General features: G+C 47.0%; 1 protein-coding gene across 12 annotated transcripts in view; it reads right to left on the bottom strand.

The window, feature by feature from the left end:
- robo1 (roundabout, axon guidance receptor, homolog 1 (Drosophila)) overlaps positions 1–25,418 on the bottom strand; it is a 143,136-nt gene that overhangs the window by 93,414 nt on the left and 24,304 nt on the right. For 11 of the 12 annotated variants that reach the window (XM_023827734.2, XM_023827733.2, XM_072701859.1 and 8 more), the window contains one exon: positions 9,655–9,792. In XM_023827734.2, the coding sequence (XP_023683502.2) occupies positions 9,655–9,748 (94 nt within the window). In that variant the 5' untranslated portion in view covers positions 9,749–9,792. Of the gene's footprint in view, positions 1–9,654; positions 9,793–22,253; positions 23,613–25,418 lie in introns of those variants that run through there. The other variant, XM_023827732.2, reaches the window with a different exon arrangement.

Raw genomic sequence — 25,418 nt, 5'->3', positions numbered from 1 at the left:
GACTGAGATAGCACAGATGGTGGGTGGGTCCCTGCTCACACGTCATTGGCTGGTGGAAGCACATTATATGTCAATCAAAAGCCGCCGCTTCAAAGTCCCACCCACTACCCCATGTCTGAAGCACCTGGAGCAGGGTTAGATGGAATCCAGCAGGCTTGTACTCGTGATTTGGTTTATTTCACACAGCACTGTCCTGAGTATGAGGGACTGTTATCCTAATACTGCTATATCTGTGTCTCGCCCTGTGACGTATATGCCTATAGTTAGATCTGAAATACCTGGGGAAGTGATCTACTGCCTCGTAAGCTTGGGAAGGAGGCGTGCGGGTGGTGAGAGAGCAGACTGACTTCACGGAGATCGACGAGCCCCGCACAGCCTCTCCCAGAATGCACCACTGTTCCTCGCCCATGATGCCTCAACACCATGCACATCTGACAGTGAGTTAGGGTTAAACGAAGGGTGGGAGGCAAAGAGGAGCAGAGAGGAACAGGGAGGAACCAAAATGAGAGCAAAAAAGGGGGAGTGAAATGCTCGGGGGGGGGAAACAATGGAAGGACTGAACAGGACAACCATGTAGTTTATATACGTGTACGATTATACTCAAGCACACGAAAAAAATCAATGAAGTCTAAACACACGCAGAGTAGCCCGATCCCATCGGAAGCCCACTCTGCGTACGACAGGCATCCCTCTCATCACTGGGACACTCTCTGTCTCACACCAGCACTGTCAGTCACTGACACATGTGACACACATACACATACCACTGACTATAATGATCCACTTTAATGTTCTGCCATGGGAAGCAAGTTCTGGAACCAGAGAACCAGTGCTGTGTCTGCGTTCCAGGTGGTGCTGTCTCAGCTGAATCCCGTCCCGACGAAGACAGGGAATCCCAAACAAAAGCTATAGACGCACGCACCAGAGCATGCTTTCACACTATTCCCACGCACACACACACACACACACACACACACACACACACACACACACGCACATGTCTGTATTTATATCTCTGTGGGGACTGTTCATTCATTTCTATGGGAAAGACTCTTATCTCAGCAATGACAAAATAAACAAACAAAATACAAGACTTTTGGAATTTATAGTTTTTTGATTGCAGTCAGATTTTTATAAAACTGAGTTGTTGTGGGGACATTTGGTCACACACAGACACACACACTCTCTCTCTCACACGCACACACACACACACACATCCATTCACACATATACCCACAATGCAGCATACAGAGACACGCAGGTGTCACAATGCTAATGGTTCGACCCCGTCACGAAACTCTTGGAAACAAGCACCTGTAAGACGGCGCAAATTAGCACACACTTCTCGCAGGAGCTGTCTTCTTCCTGGCCGATTGTCACCCCGGCTCTGAGCCATGGACGCCGTCGTCATGGGAAACGCGTGTCTGCGAGGTAGCTGCCTTGTGCGAGCCCGTCTGCTAAGATGATAGGTACCAAACCACCATGTGAGCTTAAAATCCTGCTTAACTGCTATAGGACCCCCCCCCCCCTCGCGTGTATCAGGAAGAACACACACGCAGACACACACCCCGCTGCCCTCATCTTCATCATGTCTCTTCCTGCAAGGTTCTGGGCTCATTATCACTGATAAGTGTTCAGATTCGGCGAGATCCAGGTATGGCATCAATCGCATTTAGAAATGCAACCTTCTGGGTACGGCCGCAGCACGTTCTGCGCTCACGTTCTGCGCTCACGTTCCGGGAAAACGGTGCGCCGAGCGGCCCCTCGCCGCAATTGGACTGGCACAGAGCTCCCGCTCGTTATTGCCGTCGCTGCTCGTTAAGGTTGCATTACTTCACGCGCTGTGAACTCGCGCGGCGGCTCCCTTGTTGGCAGACGTGCAGCGGGTGCCCGCGTGGCCTGTGCGGGAACCGCGCTAAATCAGATTGACTGAGCGGCAGCGGCGGCCGCAGGACTAAATCACCGTGACGGCTGAACGGCCTCATGGCACCGTCTGGTATAATTGGTTAGTCTGAGGCCGACACCAGGGATAGGTGATCGCTCTGCGCCCCCACCCACCCACTCCCGCCTCATTCCTTTAGCTTATTAGCCGAGGGCGGGGCAGGGCGGGGTGGGGCACCAACTGAATTTAGATTTTCAGTAGATTTTACACTAATAGGGAAGAAAAGCGTGAGAAAAAGAACAAAATGAAGCAGGTCGGCCTCATTAAAACCGAGCTGTCGGTTCAACATTTAACATTTGAAAATTCGACTGGCTGAACACTGTGCTGTTCCCAGCTCCAGTGCTCAAACACCGACTGGCTAAACACTGTGCTGTTCCCAGCTCCAATGCTCAAACACCGATTGGCTGAACACTGTGCTGTTCCCAGCTCCAGTGCTCAAACACCGACTGGCTAAACACTGTGCTGTTCCCAGCTCCAGTGCTCAAACACCGACTGGCTGAACACTGTGCTGTTCCCAGCTCCAGTGACCAAACACCAACTGGCTGAACACTGTGCTGTTCTTAGCTCCAGTGCTCCAACACAGACTGGCTGAACACTGTGCTGTTCCCAGCTCCAGTGCTCAAACACCGACTGGCTGAACACTGTGCTGTTCCCAGCTCCAGTGCTCAAACACAGACTGGCTGAACACTGTGCTGTTCCCAGCTCCAGTGACCAAACACCAACTGGCTGAACACTGTGCTGTTCTTAGCTCCAGTGCTCCAACACAGACTGGCTGAACACTGTGCTGTTCCCAGCTCCAGTGCTCAAACACCGACTGGCTGAACACTGTGCTGTTATTAGCTCCAGTGCTCCAACACAGACTGGCTGAACACTGCTGTTCCCAGCTCCAGTGCTCAAACACCGACTGGCTGAACACTGTGCTGTTCCCAGCTCCAGTGCTCAAACACCGACTGGCTGAACACTGTGCTGTTCCCAGCTCCAGTGACCAAACACCAACTGGCTGAACACTGTGCTGTTCTTAGCTCCAGTGCTCCAACACAGACTGGCTGAACACTGTGCTGTTCCCAGCTCCAGTGCTCAAACACCGACTGGCTGAACACTGTGCTGTTCCCAGCTCCAGTGACCAAACACCAACTGGCTGAACACTGTGCTGTTCTTAGCTCCAGTGCTCCAACACAGACTGGCTGAACAATGTGCTGTTCCTAGCTCCAGTGCTCAAACACCGACTGGCTGAACACTGTGCTGTTCTCAGCACCAGTGCTCAAACACCGACTGGCTGAACACTGTGCTGTTCCCAGCTCCAGTGACCAAACACCAACTGGCTGAACACTGTGCTGTTCCCAGCTCCAGTGCTCCAACACAGACTGGCTGAACACTGTGCTGTTCCCAGCTCCAGTGCTCAAACACCGACTGGCTGAACACTGTGCTGTTCCCAGCTCCAGTGCTCAAACACCGACTGGCTGAACACTGTGCTGTTCCCAGCTCCAGTGACCAAACACCAACTGGCTGAACACTGTGCTGTTCCCAGCTCCAGTGCTCCAACACAGACTGGCTGAACACTGTGCTGTTCCCAGCTCCAGTGCTCAAACACCGACTGGCTGAACACTGTGCTGTTCCCAGCTCCAGTGACCAAACACCAACTGGCTGAACACTGTGCTGTTCCCAGCTCCAGTGCTCCAACACAGACTGGCTGAACACTGTGCTGTTCCCAGCTCCAGTGCTCCAACACAGACTGGCTGAACACTGTGCTGTTCCCAGCTCCAGTGCTCAAACACCGACTGGCTCCAGCTTCTCTGCCATCTGACGCTGAGGCCATGCCATGCTCAGAGGAAACACCGCAACCGTCCATCGCCCGCATCGCAAACGAAACGCACGCCGACATCAGCGAGGACTGTCTGCTTGACGCAGGGCGAAAAAAGATTGAATTCAGAAATGAGAAAGGAGAAGTCGAAAGGATGAGGTGCAATATCATCAGCAGCATGTACAGACAAAATGCTCTATTTCCCAACATTTCCCTCTCCTCTCCTTTCCATGCCATCATCTCCAAACTTCATCTCCCTCCCACTGGCTTTTCTCCATCTCCTCCTGCTTGCAACCCCTAAGTGTCAAGGGTCAGAGGTCAGTGGCCACCTCAGTGGGGACCTGTCCTGCCACAAGACCCATCAGTGCTCTTATAGAGGGAGTTGGGGCCCAATGGGCAAGCTGATTGGTTTATCTCAGCCTGGGATATAGCCTTTGGGGATCAGAAGCCTTGCTTAAGACTTCAGGGGGCCATTTGGGACAGGCAGCCGCCCCCCATGCTGGTAATCTGGGCTTTTTAACGTCCACGTCGCGTGAAAATAGTGCAGTGGGATTCACACAGGAAGAAGAGGAGACCCTCGAAATCCCAAATCCCAAGTCGCCGGCTTATCACAGACATGGACAAGCCCTAATCTCCACAGAGCAGGTACTGGGAAGCGGGGTAACGGATGGGTAATCAATGTGGGGGCTGTTACACTCACCCCCGGGGGGGGAAGGAATCAATCAGAGAGTGTGCAGACAGATGATGCGGAGTGTGCTGTGCTGGAACTGCGAGGGTGGACTTATTTAGGGTCATTATGTCGGGGGGCAGTGTGCGCATGTGCAGGTGTGTGTAGGTATTGTGTGTGTCAGTGACTGTGTGCATTGTGTGTACTGTGTTGTATGTGTGTATTGTATGTGTACTGTGTGTGTTTGTGTTCTGTGTGCATGTATTGTGTGTTTTATGTTTTTGTGTGTGCATTGCATGTGTGTTGTATGTGTATAAGCATGTATTATATGCGTGTGTTGTATGTATGTGTGTATTGTTTGTGTGTGTGTTGTATCTATGTGTGTGTGTGTGTGTGTGTGTGTGTGTGAGTGTGAGTGTGTGTGTGTGTGTGCACACTGCGCTCAGTTTTATCGTTAGGGTCGCTGAGCCACACAACTTCCTTTGCCACCCAACGCTGATCCAGGGATATCAAACCAGTGCTGGTCAATCAGCCAATCAATGTCCAGCCTTCGGCAGGTTCCCCTCCTCCCCCAACCTCCTGTGGCCTCCAGTGGCCAGTCAGAGTCATATAATGAGGAGGGGGGGGGGGGGGGTACGTGACTTTATGTGTCTCGGTTTCAGTTTTTGGATGCAGGAATGTGCTTGTGAAGAGTGGGTAGCAGTGTGTGTCCACATCTAACCCGTACGGCCTGGGGCCTGGGATGGCAGGACTAAGGGGGTGACAATCTCTATGCATTGATCGGGGGAGTCCTTCCTCATTCCCAGAGAAGAGGAGACTCTACAGGGGAGACTGGCACTGGGAAGACAGAGAGATGGAGGATCTGATGATGAAAGAGGTGCAACAGGACAGATATAGGGATTCCAGAAGGTAACAGTGCTTCTCCAAATGAAGATAATAACGAGAAGAATGAATCACTCAGGCAAGAACAAGAATCATGTGGCTGTTTTTTCTTTTGAAAAGCCTTCACTTCTTCTGTTGTCTCTCTCTCCATCTCCGTCTCTGTCTCTCTCTCCGTCTCTGTCTCTCACTTAGAAATTATGGGTTGTTGGCCAGGCCAGGCTCACTGTTGCTCATTACCTACCAGCACACACAGACAGACAGACACACACACACACACACACACACACGCACGCGAGCATCAATATTTCATACAGCAAGTGGGGGGGGTGGGAGTGGGGGGGGGGACTGTGTAGCTGAAGAAATAGATGCAGGGAGGAGGAAGGAGGGAGGAAAGATTTGTTTTAAGATACTGTCTTCAAAGGCGTGTACTTACACGTTATTATCTAATATAAATAAATATTGCATGCTACTACTTTGCACTATTATTGCATATGTTACTACAGGAAATATATTTTTCGTCCTGCATAGTAAATAGCCGAGAAGTGGATTCTTAGGCGGTCGCGGAGGCACGAGGCTGCTTGCGTTCTCCATTACTGTGGCTAATTGTGGCTAATTGATTCGATATAGCTCATTATGCATGTGAAAGTCTGCACACAGAATCTCCTCCATGTGTGGACGGAGCTGAGGTGGAATCAATTCACAGAGGGCTGTCAGGTTATACTGAGGAACACATGCACTATTTCACATAGTCCAAAATACTGATACACGTACATGAAGAGACAGAGAGACACACAGATATAAATATTACACCCAGTCACATACAGACACAGGCCCGGCCAGCCTCCTCATTAAACTAAGCCCTGGGGAAGGGCGCAGGCGGTGGTTGGGGTGGGGGCTCTCCTGCCCCTCACGGTAATTAAGTGACTGTCGCGCGGACCGTGAGCTTAGCCCCCAGCCTCAGGGCTGGGATGTACAACAAAGTCAGAGTGCAGACAGAGGGAGGACCTCTGCAGAAAGAAGCCAGTCAGACCGGCACCAGGACAGACAGCCTGGGTCCTCACAGGGTGGAAGGAGGACCTCTGCAGCCCTATGTAGAAGGAGGGCGGAGTGACAGGCACCAGGACGGACGGGCCGGGTCCTGACCGAGGTATAAGAGGACCTTTGAAGCAGCCCTATGTAGAAGGAGGGCGGAGTGACAGGCACCAGGACGGACGGGCCGGGTCCTGACCGAGGTATAAGAGGACCTTTGAAGCAGCCCTATGTAGAAGGAGGGCGGAGTGACAGGCACCAGGACGGACGGGCCGGGTCCTGACCAAGGTATAAGAGGACCTTTGAAACAGCCCTATGTAGAAGGAGGGCGGAGTGACAGGCACCAGGACGGACAAGCCGGGTCCTGACCGAGGTATAAGAGGACCTTTGAAGCAGCCCTATGTAGAAGGAGGGCGATCTGACAGGCAACAGGACAGATGGAGTGGGTCCTCATAGGGACATAGAACTTTCACCACAAATTAATTTAATTTGAATTTCCATTTTTTTTTTATGTGATGTGCATCTCAAAATCAATACTGTACATCAAAACATCGGTAAGTTTTTGACAAGCAATAAAAGACAAAAAAATATTACTTGGCTTGATAAATGACCCCCCAAGTCCTAGGCACTGCCCCCAATAAACCGCACAACAAACCAGGTAAAAATGCCAAGATGAAGACAGGCAGTACTTATCATCTGGATAAGCTTGTAACAAAAAAGGTGGCGATGTCACTTCAGTCATACAGAATTGGATGGGACTCGAAAGGCCCAACACTGACCAAAGCCATAAAAACTAAAATTGGCAGCAGGACAAATTTCCTCCAGCATTTGCGGGTGGAACAGCAGAGGAATGGAAGCCATGTGTCAAACTACAGCATGGAAATACAGGTGGTTGTCCTATAGCCCGAAGTCACGCTAACATTGAGGGCAGCTAACATTAGCCACTCCGGTGTTACACTATATTTTAAAAAGTGAGTCCTTGCCCTATTTTGAAGTAATTACAAATCTAATCATCTCTCTATCTCTCTATCTATCTATCTATCTATCTATCGGGTTGGGAACTTTGGTCAGCTGGCTGGCATGAGATTTTCAATTCAAGACAAGTCTGCACACACATTGACATGTATGCATATATTACCATGTGAATGGTATGTAGGGTCCGTCTATCTATCTATCTATCTATCTATCTATCTATCTATCTATCTATCTATCTATCTATCTATCTATCTACAGTATCTATCTATCTATCTATCTATCTATCTATCTACAGTATCTATCTATTTATCTATCTATCTATCTATCTATCTATCTATCTATCTGATTACAGTCAGGAGTCTCCTCTTAGTACAGATTTTTCCCAATTCTGATGCGTCTAATAACTGTCTCAGTTGCTTTTATGACAAAGAGAAACAATCAAAATCAAAATCCTGAATCGTCCATAAAACTGAGATTTTATTTTTTGCCATATTGCCCAACCCTGGCCCAAATGAGTGGAAGCGTCCTGGCCATATTGCCCAACCCTCGCCGGGTCCTACCATGCAGAAGCCAGAACAGGCCTGATCGTCACGGCAACGGTGACAGACAGACATCGCTGCTGAGCGCATAATGAGGTAACAGATTGCCCTCCTGCACGTAACACAGATTCCGAGCCCCGACTCGCATGTTCTCGTGCCACACGCTGGCCCCACATGAGCCAATTGGTCAGAACCTGCGGGGCTGTCATATTCCCCACCGGGGCATCGTCCAGAGGATCGTCACTGATAACCACACGGCTCGTGGGGGGGGGTTGGCGCAAACGAGCAAGCGTGTCCTTGCCCCGTCTTCTCTCATGCGACGTGCCGATGATGATGATGGCCCTGACACATGTGCCCGTGCTCCAGACGCATGTAATGCAGCTTGCTGCAGTGATGGTTTGTTGCCATGGTGAGAAAGTCATCCTCTAAGTAGCGATGCTACACACCCCTGAACCAGGGCTCCTCATGCGGAATTATTTTTTCTTTTTGTTTGGGGGGGGGGGGAGGTTCATGTCTTATACAGTAAACCAAACCAGAAAAATAAACCTGAAATAATCCACTACCACCAAAACCATTATGGCTTCCTGCTATTGTCTGGGGAGTCGGGCATGTTGGCTCATTGTAATTCTCTCTTTTAATACCGTTATAGCAATAATTCCTAATTAACATGGGGAATCCAGGCAGACAGCCTGCTATAATAGAAATCATCGCTTCACTCTCAATTTATGAGGCCTGCTTAATAAACCCCCCGGTTTCTTGCCCCCCCCCCCCCCCACACTCGTCAGGTGAACTGACAGGTCATTAAGTTCGTTAAGCCCCTCTCCCTCCGGCTGGCCCTGTGTCTCCAGCCACAGACCAGTGACCCGGAAAAAGGGACGTATGGGGCGTCACCAGCAGATCCCCGAGCCCCCCGGTTCTGACACCAGCTCTTATTCTGGGGTGGGTCATACTTTCTCTCTGTCTCTTTAAGCGGCTCACATGCTTTTTGAACTACATGATTTTTTTTTTGTTGGATGTATTTAGCTATTCATGTATCCATATTAATGACATACTCTATGAAGCAGAGCTATTTAAGAGGGGAGGGAATTATTTACTGCTGAGCTATTTCTAATTGGACAAGAGGGAATTTAGCCACGCCCCTGCCTGCCCTCGTTATTCTTCCAGATCACAGCTCAGTTAACCCACGGGGGCAAGCTGAGGAGCCTGTGATATTTCCCACAAAACCCAGAAAATGTCAATCCACAGAAGCCTGGTGATGCCAGAGGGTGTTTTTTTTAATTTTTAAATGTTTTCTTCTCCTTATCTATGCTCCACTGTAGATAATCTATGCTTTATGTATTACTGCCTTACCTGTATTAATATGGCATGTCATTTTATTTATAATTTATTTGTGTATTTTTTTTTTTTGGAGGGGGGGGGGGTAGGTGCTGTAATGACTGCAGAACATTTTGAATGTGGTGACCCTCAGGGGACAGTTATGATTATTGGGGGGGGGCATTGAGCACCAAGACTTCTATGGTTCCACTTAGAAAATAAGATAATCCAAATTTCATTTCCTCTTTATTATTATAACGATGTGGGGTGCTTACTGGGGTGGTCACATGTTGACTAGGGGCCACCCCTTAGATAACACAGAATAAAGAACAGGTACATCCATTGTCGTGTGAGATTCAGTTAATTTTTATATAGCGCCTTTCATAACAGAGGTGCCCCAAGTCATCTGACAAGAGTGTGTGGAAATCTGTTTGAGGCATGAAGATACAGCTCAGGGTCATCATGTACTACCCTTCCACGCTCGACAGAAAGTTCCAGAACTTACCTATAGTGATGGGGTCCTCCAGCCGTTGCGATTGGATGACTCCCAGGAGGGCGACGGCGACCAACGTCACGGTGCCAGACCATGTGACTCGCATGGCGCTCACAGTGTTGGCATCACTCTGCACAGGGTCTGTGCGATCTGTGCGGGTACAGAGACGGACACGTGTGCTTAGTGCCAGCCTGTCCATACACACGCATGCAAATACATGCACACAAACATGCACACAGTGCACGCCGGGATCACACGAGCAGATTGTGGGAACCATGTGACACGGCACTCGGCAGGGAATGGATGTTTCTGCACCGATGGATTTCTTGTTACAAGGAAGGGGCAGGACCCAACATGGGAGTCACACAACGCGATATAGAGAGTAAACAAGAGAGACAGATGCTGGGAGCGGGGGGGGAGGCTGGGGGCTCACACTAAAGCTGTGGGGGTTCAAGCCAGGAGGGAAAACAACAGTGAGGTCACATGGTTACCCCCCCCCCCCCCCACCCCCCACCCCCCACAACGTACAGACATGCAGTGCTCACAGTAAGTCTTGGGTCGCTGGCTTAATTCAGTAAAAATATTGCAAATTTATTAGTCTGATGACAAAAAACATTGCTATATACACCCCTCACATTTTTGTAAATATTTTATTATATCTTTCCATGGGACAAAACTAAAGATATGACACTTTGATACAATGTAAAGAAGTCAGTGTACAGCTTGCATAACAGTGTAAATTTGCTACCCCTAAAAATAACTAAACACACTGCCATTGATGTCTAAACTGCTGGAAACAAAAGTGAGTACACCCCTAAGTGAAAATGTCCAAATTGTACCCAATTAGCCATTTTCCCTCCCCAGTGTCATGTGACTCGTTAGTGTTACAAGGTCTCAGGTGTGAATGGGGAGCAGGTGTGTTAAATTTGGTGTTCTCTCTCACACTCTCTCATACTCGTCACGGGAGGTTCAACATGGCACCTCATGGCAAAGATCTCTCTGAGGATCTGAAAAAAAGAATTGTTGCTCTACATAAAGACGGCCTAGGCTGTAAGAAGATTGCCAGCACCCTGAAACTGAGCTGCAGCACGGTGGCCAAGACCATGCAGCGGTTTAACAGGACAGGCCTCGCCATGGTCGACCAGAGAAGCTGGGTGCATGTGCTCAGCGTCATATCCAGAGGTTGTCTTTTGAAAACAGACGTATGAGTGCTGCCACTCATACGGGGGGCAAGACAAGCAGACTAAGGACATGGATTACTGGAACCATGTCCTGTGGTCTGATGAGACCAAGATAAACTTATTTGGTTCAGATGGTGTCAAGCGTTTGTGGTGGCAACCAGGTGAGGAGGACAAAGACAAGTGTGTCGCCTACAGTCAAGCACGGTGGTGGGAGTGTCATGGTTTGGGGCTGCATGACTGCTGCTGGTACTGGGGAGCTACAGTGCATTGTGGGAGCCATGAATGCCAACATGTACTGTGACATACTGAAGCAGAGCATGATCCCCTCCCTTCGGAAACTGGGCCGCAGGGCAGTAACCCAACATGACAACGACCCCAAACAACTCCAAGATGACCACTGCCTTGCTAAAGAAGCTGAGGGTAAAAGTGCTGGACTGGCCAAGCATGTCTCCAGACCTAAACACTATTGAGCATCTGTGGGGCATCCTAAGACTCTCTGTCAGCACTGTATCTCAGTTCAGAGTAACAGAGGGATGCACAGACAGTGGGGCCCGACCACGGCAGTAAGGAACAGCCCGATGCTGAGAGACAAGCTAATTAATCAGACAGGTACTGATGGATTTCCCCACCTGTACGTGAAGTAGTGAAGTTTTTAAAAGCGTATGTGTGTAAGTGCGCTGTGATGCCACATGCAGTCCTGGCATCATCCCACACGCTTATGCAATGAAATAAGGACTTCCTGACTGTTTGTGCATGTGTTTGATGCATCATATAAAGACCTATTTGGAGGTGGGACAGTGGACCGCTTGGAGGAGTTACAGTGGGTGGTTTGCTTGAGAGACTGTAGGCCATTTGGACGAGGGAAAGTTGGCCGGTCGTATGAGGGACAGCGATCAGTCTGGATGAGGAACAACGGGCCGTCTGAATGAGGGAAAGCGAGCTGTCTGGTTGAAGGACAGCCGGTCTTTTAGATGAGGGTCAGTGGGTCATTTGGATGTTGGACAATGGGTCATTTGGATGAGGGACAGTGGGTCATTTGGAAGAAGGACAGTGTAGCATTTGGATGAGGGACAGTGTATAATTTCGATGAGGGACAATGGGTCATTTGGAAGAGGGACAGTGTATAATTTGGATGAGGGACAATGGGTCATTTGGAAGAGGAACAGTGTATAATTTGGATGAGGGACAATGGGTCATTTGGACAAGAGTCAGTGGGTCATTTGGAAGAGGGACAGTGTATCATTTGGATGAGGGACAGTTGGTCATTTGGAAGACGGTCAGTGTAGCATTTGGATGAGGGACAGTGTATAATTTGGATGAGGGACAATGGGTCATTTGGAAGAGGGACAGTGTATAATTTGGATGAGGGACAATGGGTCATTTGGAAGAGGGACAGTGTATAATTTGGATGAGGGACAATGGGTCATTTGGAAGAGGGACAGTGTATAATTTGGATGAGGGACAATGGGTCATTTGGAAGAGGGACAGTGTATAATTTGGATGAGGGACAATGGGTCATTTGGACAAGAGTCAGTGGGTCATTTGGAAGAGGGACAGTGTATCATTTCGATGAGGGACAGTTGGTCATTTGGAAGATGGACAGTGTAGCATTTGAATGAGGGACAGTGGGTCACTTGGAAGAGGAACAGTGTATCATTTGGATGAGGGTCAGTGGGTCATTTGGATGAGGGTCAGTGGGTCCTTTGGATGAGGGTCAGTGTGTCATTTGGATGAGGGACAGTGGATCATTTGGAAGAGGAGCAGTGTATCATTTGGATGAGGGATAGTGTGTCATTTGGATGAGGGTCAGTGGGTCATTTGGATGAGGGTCAGTGGGTCATTTGGATGAGGGACAACAAGCCTTCTGGATGAGGGACAGTGGACTATTTAGATGAAGGACAATGGGTTGTTTGGAAAAGGGACAGTGGGTAGTTTGCATGAGGGACAGTGAGTCATTTGGATGAGTAAGAGTGGGCTGCTTGGAAGAGGGACAGAGGGTCATTTGGAAAAGGGACAATGAGCTGTTTGGATGAGGGACAGGGGGGTCATTTGAGTGAAGGACAGTGGGTCGTGTGGACGCAGGACAATGCCGTAACACCACAGCCAACTCATCATAACTATGAGCCATCACAGGGCCAGCAGGACCAGTTTGCAGTATGGAAATGACCAGTTGGTTTTCCTGACTGGCCATCTGTGAAACAACCTGTTCCTCCTCATTTAAACACTTTCATTATTGCCCAGATTCACCCCCCTCGCTTTCTCAATTCAAAGTGGTTTACTGGCATGAAAAACATGAAGTAAATATTGCCAAGGTGTGGAAAGTAGATTTTAACAAATGAACATTTACATGAAAATTTGCATGAATAATTGTAAGAATACTAAATGACATTTAAAAAATATAAATTGAAATAGACTGGACAAAATTAAGATTATTTAATGCTATTCAAAGTATTAAATAGTAAAAGAATAAGGTGTGTAATCTGTTAGACTGTGTTCGCTTAATGAAAAATATAACATCCATAGTATCAATAAAATATTATTTTTAGAAATCACATATTGAAAGGAATAAACACCAACCCAAAAACTCCTCCTACAAGTACACCAACTTACAAAAACTCCTCCAACACTTACACCATCCTACAAAAACTCCTCCAACACTTACACCATCCTACAAAAACTCCTCCAACACTTACACCAACCTACAAAAACTCCTCCAACACTTACACCATCCTACAAAAACTCCTCCCACAGTAAGTAAATGTTCACTCTCCTCCCCTTTTTGCAAGTAGAAGATGCTGTCATTACTACAATGAAGTACACAATATATTTGACTTTCTATCCATTAATATCTACTTTGGATAATAAGATGTAATACGACACACACACATACATACATTCAGTGCACCTTCATAATGCATTCATAAGAAGCAGCTGAGTTGTTATTAATGTATATTAAAACTGTGCGTCATGACGTTATGGTATACACACATGCTGCTTATGAATGTTCTATTAATACATTATGACAGTACACTGCTGCCTTCCTCGCAGCGAGGACTGCATCAAAAAGGCATTATGTATGCAGTTATTGTGTTACCTATTATAGCACTTTTCATAACACTATGATGATTATGACAGCATCAATTTACAGGCCAGCACTGTGAGGAACTGGGGTAGTAAATCACATCTGCTCACACAGAAAACCTGGGCTCTGCTTGTTATTCTCTGCAGCCAGGTAGGCTGAACCACAGGGGGGCTGCTTTAAACAAGACAAAAACGTGCACCTGGGAGAGACCTCCACGGACACTGTGTGCCGACCTTCGCATTACCCCCTAGAGCCACCCCGCTGTCTCCTTCATGTCCCTCTCCGTGTCCTCTCAAGATCGCTGTAGACGGAGAAATTTAACTGCCAGTTCCCAGAGACAAACCTACCTCCCACAGACCATTTTAACTCCATCCTGCCTTTATCAAGGTCGTCACACAATGGCGCCTTTCCCCAAGTCATTAAGTAGCGGGAATTCAATGGAGAGCCAGGGAGAGGCACACATAGAGACGGTAGCAAGGGGAGGAGACAGGGGGTGGACGTGGGGGGGGTGTCTTTGATGCCTTTCTAATAGAAATGCTGTAGACTGCATAATTTCAGCCACGATTCCCAGCCCAGGGGCTCTGTTCCCAGACCTACCCCCTTTGTTTAGACCTTCCAGTTCAAACTCCTCCCCTCTGGCGGGCGCTACAGAGCACTGCACGCCAAAACAACCAGACATATCAACAGCTTCTGTCCACAGGCCACGACTCTGATGAATACCTAAGTGTCAAGGACAATTCTTGTGCAATAGACCTGTTATCACCATTGTACCTCATCCGGCATCCTTGCTCTATGCTCCTTTGCATATACTGTATCTAATTGTTTGTTTTTTGCAGTCCTGTTTTGTTGCTGTATGTCTCTCCTGTGTAAGTACACTGAGACCGATGAAAAAAAACAGACAATTCCTTGCATGTACAAACATACTTGGCCAATAAAGCCGATCCAGATTCTTCTCTTCCCAGCAGACCCAAGCAGGCAGCCCTCTATAAAAGCTGGACCGCGGGGTCCCTCCGATCATACCTAACACGGGTGGTAGCCGGTCATTTCACTCCTCCACCTGCCCCTCTCTCCTCTTCCCTTTAACCTTCCCCCTTTTGCTCACTTCCTCCCTCGTTCCCTCTGTCCTGCTCTCCACAGGGATAATCCACCCGCAGGAGTCCAGGCCTGGATCTCCGTGGTGACGGTGTGAGACGGAGGTCTCCACTGCTGGAGACACACTGCTCTGCCGACCTCTCACACGCAGACTGGGCACAGCCCAGTGCTACATGTGCCCTTTGTTGCCTAAACCATCTTACCGACGCTTTACTGAGCTGCGGTAGATCATCGTTGGGGTTAGTCCATGTATGAGTGTGTCAGTGTGATGAACCCCCTGCTGGGTGATTCATTATCTCCATGGTGCAGTTAATCCGTTGTCCTGGAAGCATCCCGTCCCTGGGGCTGAACCACGCGCTGGGCATGATGTCTGGTTGACCCGGTCATTCATATGGCTCAGACAGTGTCCTTTTCACCCTAGAAGAATTCTCTCACTTCAAATGTCAAATGCCATCTGACTTATGGGCAGTTAACGTCACCCATTCGATCAAACTGTGCTGTGCCATTAGGGGACAAAAATGTAAGTCACAACGCTGATTTTGACCAATGAAATGTTAAAGACGGACAATTGGTTAGCTGCACACTCCGAGGGATTGCCGTGGGGGAAAGCAGGGAGAAGATGGTGTGAATTCATCAGAAAGTTGAGATATTAAAAGCAAAATCCATTTGTACCAACAGGAAAAATGCCTGTTGTTACCCTAATACCCCTGTCCCTTGCCCCTTTAAAGCAATCTGTAGGTAATCACATTGTTATTTCCCAGAAGACAGTTAGAAGTAGAGATCTGAAACTCAGAGTGTTCTGTGATAGATTTGCCGCGCCTGTAGTCAACACTCATGATCTCCAGCAGCTGAACATCGGCTAGAACTGTCTGCAGGACCCAGATGCACTGGCCTGTCCAAGTCTTCCTCAAACAGAACCACAAGGTGCCGCTTAACAAAAGTCTACAGAGCGCCAACTAAGAGACAGTCAATTTCTCATCCTCCATGACTCAACACAAAGCTAGTAACTTTCTTATTCTAAAGGAGTTTGCATGAGCTGAACTGCAGTACCAATTATCCCTTGCTGAACGGAAGTATGACTGAGGAAGCACACTGTAAGCAGACAGGCTGGGCAGCATCGGCCACAGATCTGTAATTGTGAAGGGCTGAAACTGACACCGCCATTACCACCAGGTATACTCAGAACCAAATGAATAACCCAAACCGCAGACAGGCACAGAAGCTCACATCGGCACAGAGCCCCAGTGCTACAGCGGCTGAATGATTCTTTCATTAGCAGGCCGGCTAATCGTTTCTAACGCGACGTCTGGAAGCGCACCGCTTTTCCATTAAGCAGACTACTCCTGTGTGCTAGTCTGATGAGCTGCCTTATTATTAAGACCTTGGCTTTGCACTATCAGCTGCAGTCAGTTGAGCAAAACGGGCAACATTTTTCACCCAGGCACCGTCCCATGGAACCGGTGGGGGGGGGGGGGAGGGGGGCTTCTGTGGGTGCCATGGCAACTAGGCATACATTTCACCCTTTCGCTGCTGTGTACCCATTCTCACCCCCCCCCCCCCCCCCCACCCCCATCACCCCCCAGGAGGCTGACCTGCAGACAGTTTTCACTGTTACGCTCACAAACACATATCATTTTACGCCCCTGGCTACAAACGCAGAAAGGCATAGAGGATTCCACGCACACTCACACATACAAGCGGCACACGATCAGACATACATCAGCGACACACACGCACCTACCAACGATAGGACGCTGACTCATACACACGCAAACGTGCTCATGCAGGCTCTCCAGATGTTTCCTACATGCTGACAAACCTCCCAGTCCGGCAGAGCTCGTTCTCAAAGTGTCCAATTAGTACCTGATTAATCGCTACTGAGCTAAAACAAAACAGGATTATTCATACACCTTGGAGAACAAATCCTGACTTCGCAGTACTGGCAGGCCACAGGAAATGTGATGTCGCACGTATGAGGCAGCCATTAGTAAGATCTCACATATATGGGAAGCATGTCATAGGCAGACCCTGAATCTACTCCATACCTAAGACCATGATGGTGTTAAGCATCCTACACACTACCATAACATAGTATGTAACTAACAGCAGAAAGTTCCAGAAGCTCATCTGGAACACACACAGGAACGGAGCGGGTTCACCACATTATTGCAAACACGGGTACGTCCATCACCACATCAAGAACATCCAGCAGGAGAATCCACGTCTCTGCATGTGTGGGGCGTTACCTTTGGGCGTTACTCAGGTGAGTCTCTCACTTCCTGTGCTCTGACGAACAGTCAGGTGCATCATGACCAAAGCCACATACAGCCCATTACCACTGGGCAATGGTCAGCACCAGTCATACTCTCTAATCCAGTATACGCCCAGTTAATGTCGCTATGGTGACCAGGTCATGTGACATACATACAAGACTCTGTGCTCTTATCCAAGAATACATCCTGTTGTTTACCGAATGGTCCAGCAGACAAAAAAATAATAATAAAATTACCTTAGTTATGTCTGGATTTTAATTGTTTCAACAAAATGAGAATAAGGAGCGTAAAGCTTGGCAAAATAAGGCACAGATGCCTTTGAAGTTCTCAATTTATTACACAGAAAAACCTCAGGCGTGTTTGCGGGAACCATTTATGCCTGTGAAGACCAAAGCCAGCTTCAAACACACAGCCAAATTCACATGTACAAAGAGCAGCTATCTGCCCAGGAAACAGCTTCATTTAAAATACTTTTACACAAATTCGCACATGTTTAAAAACTGCCTCAGATCAATACCAACTTTGATTCATATTCAACAGTCCCTTTGCTTCGGGAACTATACAATATTTCTTAATTACCGGCGGAGGTTCCTCTGAGAGGCAGAATTGATTAGGCATTTCATTCTTTGATTAAAAAAAACTGATAAATAAACAGACTTACTGCATTTAATTAAACTCTATAGCCCCATTTACTACCATTAATTTTCCAAACCCAAACAATTTCACAAAGCAATACACACAACAGATTCCATTAAATGTGCAGTGACTTCCGTTGGATGATATATTTTTGCATTTTATTTAGATCACTGTGCTTTTAAATAAACTTCAGCTGCGGCATTTTCACAGCTTGTAGGTCAAAGAACACAGTTATACGTGGGAGTGTAACAGGTATGAGAGAGACTCCAGGTTACATGCAGGACCTGTTTGGGAGGGGGGGGCTTGTGGAAAAAGCAGCCCTCACTGCATAAAGGCACCAGGCATCCCCTCCTTATCTTCCTTTTCCAGGGGCGTAGCTAGAAATTTGGGGCGCCCTAACAAAATATCACCTTAGGACCCCGATAGGATTGTCACTTTCGGAAGAAGTATGGGACACAACCCGCGATGATGAAATTTACCACATTAAAATTTCCCATTTGGTGTATTCCGGGGGTTCTGTAGTCCTGCGCTCCCTATCCATGTCCTCCAGTGCTGTCCATGTGCCCTGACATGCGGCACGTGGGGTTCAAAGGTCGACGGTATACAGAACCACTTTTATAAGAGTGAATTAGAAAAATCAATGGCGTGGAAATCGATATGTTGGGGAATAACGATGAATGTGACGAGAAGAAGCTGTCAGCCACTGATGTCTGGGGTGAGGTAAGGTGGGGTTTTATGAATGGCCTGTCTCCACGAGGCTGTGGGCCTTTGACTTTTGACCCCTCACCCCTGGCGCATGACTACATTATTTCCCGAAAAGAAACGGCGGTCACTCATACGAGTCGCCAAATCGTCCAGTTGCTGCTCACTCCTCCACCAAATCAGGGGGCATGGGGGGTGACAAGAACATTATGCCCATTAATGTCAGGAAGGGGGCCCTGTGGGGATGTCCTTCTCCTTCCAGTGTCTCTCAGCCCAGTCCTCGGTGACTCCCAGACAGTCCACGTTTTTGCTCCCTCCCAGGATATCTGAACTAAACAATCAAGAACATCGAATGTCTGGTACAAGTGTGTTGAGAACTGGGAGGGAGCAAAAACATGAGCTGTCTGGGGGTCACCGGGACACATTGGGTCCATCCTTATCCAAACATGGGTAAAGATAATGGTGATGCGGAATAGGGAAACTGCGAAGATCTATGCAGTTATAAAAAGTGAATCCTAAAGCAGGATAGTGATGTAATGACTGACCACAGCAACTGAGCCCTGAGCTCAGTTTAAATAGCCAGCACACGGACTCAGATAATGACGGTGACCTCTGTCCCTGTGCACAGCAAACAGTAGGACTCATTGCTGCCTGTGAATACAGATAGAGAGCCGCTCTCAGAGCTGGGGTCTGTAGCTGTGTGTGTGCAAGTCTGTGCTTTTGTACACGTCTATATTATGCAAAATTCTGGAAGGTATCACACTCGTCTCGGCAAGGAATGCTGATTCCTTCTCACTAACACTGGCCTCATTTGCCTCATTGTTCTGCAGAGTTTGTAGGATACATTTTCACCGAGAAATGCATTCATAAATATTAATATCACATATGAACACTAACCTGGAAATAAGATTGTTGCACATCTGTATTGCAGGAGCAGCAAACTAGCATATACTGATATATTCTGTTGCTGCAATATACCCACAAAGATCTTTAAAAAACAGCAGAGCGTGTCAGTCAATACTGTAATTGAATGAACATACCACGACTAGGTCTGCGGTTGGCCAGTTGGATCACGTCCCGCATCAATAATGCATACTCACGTTTTATTGAAATTCAATGGAATTCCCAGTCTTTTGATGGAGATTTTAGCAGGTTCTTTTGAGCAGTGGTTCCAATTAGGGGGGGGGGGGGTGTCATCTATTAGTTAAGGTACAAGGGCACTGAGCCACTCACTAGCTTGTTTTTAATGGACATACTGTACATGGGATGTTGTCAGTGAAGTTATTGGGTAAGTGTCAAGATACAAACTGATCTCTCTTTATATTTTGAATTAACAATGATGTTAGCTATTTAGCTATCAACACTGTTGTTAAAATTAGCGATATAAAGTAATCCATATGAACAACCATCATGCATATAAATGTTAGCGAGTACAAACATACATGACGGTTAAATAGATGCTTTCATGAAACATCTTTTCATTTTTCATTTAAACATCAAAGTACACGTTTCAGTAGATAGAGGAGAATGAGTGTGTTCCATCTATAGACACAATCATCAAAAAGTGGACATATATGGTTTTCATGGGACATCTATGTTACGCAAACTCTGACGAAGGATATCCCAGTCAACTTCCTACTTTTCAGGAAGGCATCATGGGAGTGATGACGTACAGTAGATGCGTCTGAACGAGTTCTGGATGAGCTCCAGCAGTAAGCAGATCTCCATCCAGCGTGAGCGTCCTGCATTTTAATTCCTTCAAAATACGGGAGCTTCACCCAAAGTTTCCTTGACGGAGATCGCAGATATTCAGTGGCACCCCGACGATATGATGCATTTTCCTGGGATGAGGCGAAAGCGTGAGAATGATCCACTTCAACCCTCAGCTGAAGGTAAAAACGAAGACCAGCAGGGCACCGCACTGCAAATAAAACCCTACGTATGTGTGGCAGAAGATGTTAATCTCCCAGGAAAGTGTGGAGAAGATGAGTTTTTCTGGTAAAAGCACAGCTGCTCCTCTGTCCAGGTGAGATGGAATGCACTAGGAACAGCTTTAAGGTGCCAGACATCTCTGTTCACACCCACCACACTCTGCAGGTGCCAGTGACGGATCTCCCAGTATTATTTTAGAACCTAAGTGTTCCAACAGCTGGACTGAAGGACCAGAAGACTGAGTTTGGATCAATATTCTGAATAGAAAGAGGCATTTATGGACAGGCTAAATCCACAGCTGTGTAAACAATTCTTCTATCACAGAAAAACCGGAACAAAGAATCTACTGTGGAAGCCCCATCCGCAGGTCCAGCAGAAACCACTCTTAACACACATTTTACATTTATATGTGCTGAAATGGACGCGACACTTGCCGAAATGCACTTGCACGCTCGCAGGTACACAGCGAAAGGCGGACAATGGTTCTTCCAGAAACCACCCAGCTAGGACCACTTCAGAGACGTCACACAGCCACTTGGCTTGGATGCAGCTGGACCTCTTCACCACCTGCACCCTTAGGCCAAAGTGCGCCACAGGCTTGTTCGACAGACCAGGTGTCTTCATCAGCACTGATTGCTCACATGGCTACACCGGCCCCTCAATGGTCTGCGTTTATTAGCAGTTAGTGAAAGCTGCACACTGTACAGATACAAAACATGGTTCATTCTGCTTGCCACAGTTATTGGTTATTGAATCTGTGAGACTTTACCTGTGTAATTCAGGGTTAGGGCCATTCCCAAATGCATTCAAAAATCCCAATCCAAATCAGGAAATGGAACCGGAGTTGGGATCAGAAAAAAAAACTACAGGGAACAGAATTGGAATTGAAATCGAATTTCAGTGAGAAATACATTCCAACTCCAGTTCCATTTCCTGAATGTGTGGCGTGTATTTATATATACACACACAAGCAGTAATCAAAGACCTGTCTTACCTAATATATATAAAGTATATAAACATTTATGACATGGATAAATGTATGTACAAGCAACATTACATGACAGAGCTGCCATTAAAACATCGCAGCGGGGTAGGAAACTTTCAGCACCAATCCGCCTGGACAGCTCCCTGCTAGCGCAAGGGGCGAAATCCGGAGGGCAGACACGTTTGGGTTTCACGATTAAGCAGCACTGCAGATCTGCTTCACAATGTACGTTCTCAATACAAAAAGATAGTAGCCTACTATTTAAATTCCCAATACAGACAGTGCACATAATAATCAAATTGTTCTTTGTATACCCCAGAAATCAGTACAAATGAGGCAAGCGACAATAAAATCGGTAACGATTTTACAGTTTCAACTTCATTCCACAGCGTTCAGAATGAGGCGGCGATCACTGTGAAACTGACGGCAGATTTGGTCGCAGTGTCAGGCGAAATGATAAAGCGTGAAAACGTAAAGGCACTGTGTAAATGCAAGCTACGAGACCTGCAAGCTAGCTTCGCGCTGTTTCCTAAATATTCGCTGTGAAGAAATATTGAACTAACTACACTTCACAACGCAAAGACATTTCAGCATCAATCTAACTGCAGTATACTGGTTTTAAAAGAACTGAAGTGGGTTACTGACAGAGCGATCGCCCGTAAACGTCCTGTATCTGAAACGACATATAATTCAATATTATAACGAAAGATTAAATAACAAATACTCACATATAATACAACTTTGCAGAAGTTTACCAGGAAACGACTGAAAATCAAATATTAACTGCCGTAGTGACCTGGTTGTTCAATCCAGGGTTTCACAGGACAGCGGAGGAGAGGCGCTCAATGGGGAGGTACGGGTTAGGCTGGGAGGAGGGCGATGCTTAATGAGTTATTCTTCATCAATAATGCACAATCATCTGTCCCACGCAGGGCTTCAGACAAACCCCAGCCATTCGTTTCCACAAAAGCAAACTAAACGTACGCATATATCAACACTACAGCCCGGCGTAATTTCCAAACGCCTAAAACTAAATAGGATTTCAAAGTTAACAGCTAAATTTCTAAGGATCCACGAGTATAACTCAAAATATACTTTCCTGTTATTTTAGTTTTCGACATTGTGTACTGCCTGTACGGCGTTTGCATTAGTTCCTGTTTGGGCTTGTAATACTAAAACACTAAAGATTTGTTTCGCGCCACACTCAAATGAAATAAATCTCGCTTTTGAATAAAATTGTGTTTCAGTTCGATATAGATTGATTATTTCGTTAAAACTTGGTATTTATCAGTAAAAGTCGAGTACAGTCAAAATCTAAACTTTGGCATCGGACAGTGGTAAAATGCGCGTCTGATACACCTTTTACACATGCGATGGAAACCAGGCTCCGATCACTCGACAAACAAAATTCAAACCAAAGTAAAGTCGATTTACCCTGTTTCCAGATCGTGTTTCCCGTAGCCTTTTGTTTATTTGCCGATCGTTCCTTGTTTTATTTAAAATCCTATTTGTTCCATACCCGAGTAACTTTCCCGTTCGGCCACAGTAATGCAAGAGCACCCAACTAAATATTGAGAAAAAACCCAAAGAAATTACTAAAAGACAGTAAGCGGACTAGAAATTCTATAAGGTGTCTGATAAATCAAAAAGGAGTGGACGGCCAAGCCCAATGATGGTCCCTGGGTGAAAGCTAATCCTTTGGTAGATGGGATTCCAGGGCGAGCAATCTGCGATACTCGCAATGCGGACAGCGAACAGTAATGCATACAAATCGCTCCATGCTTCGGCTCCTGCGGCGGCCCACGTCTCTCCCCCCGGGTCCTAAACCTCCGCTAAAAACGGCTCTCTGAGGCGTTACCCGGCGCCGCAAATAAATTATACGGAATATTCTCTGTCTGACTCATGGCGACCCGTAACCCGGTCAGTTTTCATTGTAATTTGGGATATTTGTATTGTTACAATATGGTCTAATTTTAATAGCTGGGAGGGACATGCAAAATGTCCCAAAAGTTATGAAATATACTTAAGCCAGAAAACAAGTCTGAGTGATTCTATATGCTGTAAGGAAAGAGCAGATCTATTCTGAGTTAATAGGACGTGTCACTAAAGCATGTGTTAAATACAGAACGGACTAACGGGGTGGAGTATTTCAACAATAATCATCCTTCAGCAGGTGTGCATTTACAGAAAGACATTGTCTGTCTGTCTGTCTCTCTCTCTCTCTCTCTCACACACACACACACACACACACACACACATTTGTAATTATATCTTTGTGGGGACTCTCCATTCATTGCTATGGGAAAAACTCTAATCCCAACATAACAACCTTACCCATAAGTATCCAAAAAATAAAAATAAAAAATCTGAGACTTTTAGGCGTGGCAGGACCGCGACAGCCATCATCCTCCAACATGCATATCAAGGTCTCCCTGAACAGCAATGATGTTATGTGGTTGCAGCGATGTCACAGGATCCCGCAGCTCTGTTCATCAATCAGATGCACGTGTGCGCGATCGCAGGCATTCCAGGCTGGCCGCTGTTATGGTAGCATCTCTTAGTGAGATGTAGCCAACCATAGGTGCGGGTTTTATCCATCTCTGATCTGGGGTGACCGGTGCAGGAATGGGGTCAAGCCTGCAGGTGGGGGGCAGAGAGGGATGTCAATCAGGCTTACTACTTCTGACAAACCCAATAACCCATACAAGATCGCATCGCCGCCATCCATCCAAGGCCACGTCAGCAGCATTAAAAGGGAACTCGTGCACGACGCAATACTCCAAGATCCTAGGAATCATCTCTCCTTCCACTTCGTCTTTCTTTGGACAGAACACATCCGCATGTTTACAAGCCTACCAATGGCTTCAGAATGAGTGGGCTAGACGCGGCGATCTCTGCGGACACCGCTAGAGCAACGACGTTAATAAGGGGTGTGGGTGAAGCTGATTCTTCACTGAAATCATTGTACCAACCACCAGACAATGAAGCTATATTGGTGGAATTAATTACACAGCCAGGAACTCAATTAGACTAAGAATGCAACGATTCTTCAATTCCACATCACCGGCAGCTATATGAATACATTGTGTTTGCCCTATCAGACAGAGAAGCTGACCCTTCCTTTCTCACAAATAGAACTGGGAAAAGGTGAAAAACCTCATTGCTCAATCACACCCTATAACTGCCATTATTTATTCATACCTAGTATCCACACGTTTGGAATTCATCATTCATGAGTTGAGTGGATATAACCTGCCCTCTGCATTTATGTTAATTTGTAGAATGACTACTATCCCCGCTGTCTGAAAGGTTACCGTTAGCCGCAAAGATCGCTTAAAATTACGCTACTTAGAGCAGCTAAGCTGTCAAGAGCATAATGAATTGACTGAGTGGAAAAGTGCCGTAATAAATCAACAGACATTAGACCAGCTACAGAGTTTGTGCAGTTGAGAGTTCCAGAACGTGCTATGAAGCACTCTTTGGACATTCGGCCTTTTGATTGGATGATGGTGCAAATGTTGTTTATTTGTTGGAGAGGCTCAAGCCAGGATCTCCCTGGCTGTGATAGCTGTTCATCTGGAGAGGGTGCTGAGTGGCTCTCAGAAGGGGAGGGGGGGGCTCAGAATGGAAACAACAAGGCAAGGTAAAACCACCTATTCAATGGAGACATCCAGAAATGAATCAGAGGGCCAGGCCAGACAGTGCAGTCTCAAAGATTACTGAGAGTGGGGGGAGGGGGTGGCTCTGTGGCTTATGAATCTCACAATTATTCTTAGAAACTTGACCCCCTACTTTCTGAAGGCAAAATGAGAGGCAAATAAGCCTCATTACCCAAGAGAGCTCTGCCACCCTGTCAGTTAGGGAGAGACACTGCGGTTAAGGAAGTTAAGAAG

Source organism: Paramormyrops kingsleyae, chromosome 18 (assembly GCF_048594095.1).
Source record: "Paramormyrops kingsleyae isolate MSU_618 chromosome 18, PKINGS_0.4, whole genome shotgun sequence".
Taxonomy (NCBI): domain Eukaryota; kingdom Metazoa; phylum Chordata; class Actinopteri; order Osteoglossiformes; family Mormyridae; genus Paramormyrops; species Paramormyrops kingsleyae.
The sequence above is the reverse complement of the archived record's forward strand: the minus strand, read 5'-3'. Positions and strand labels throughout refer to the sequence as shown.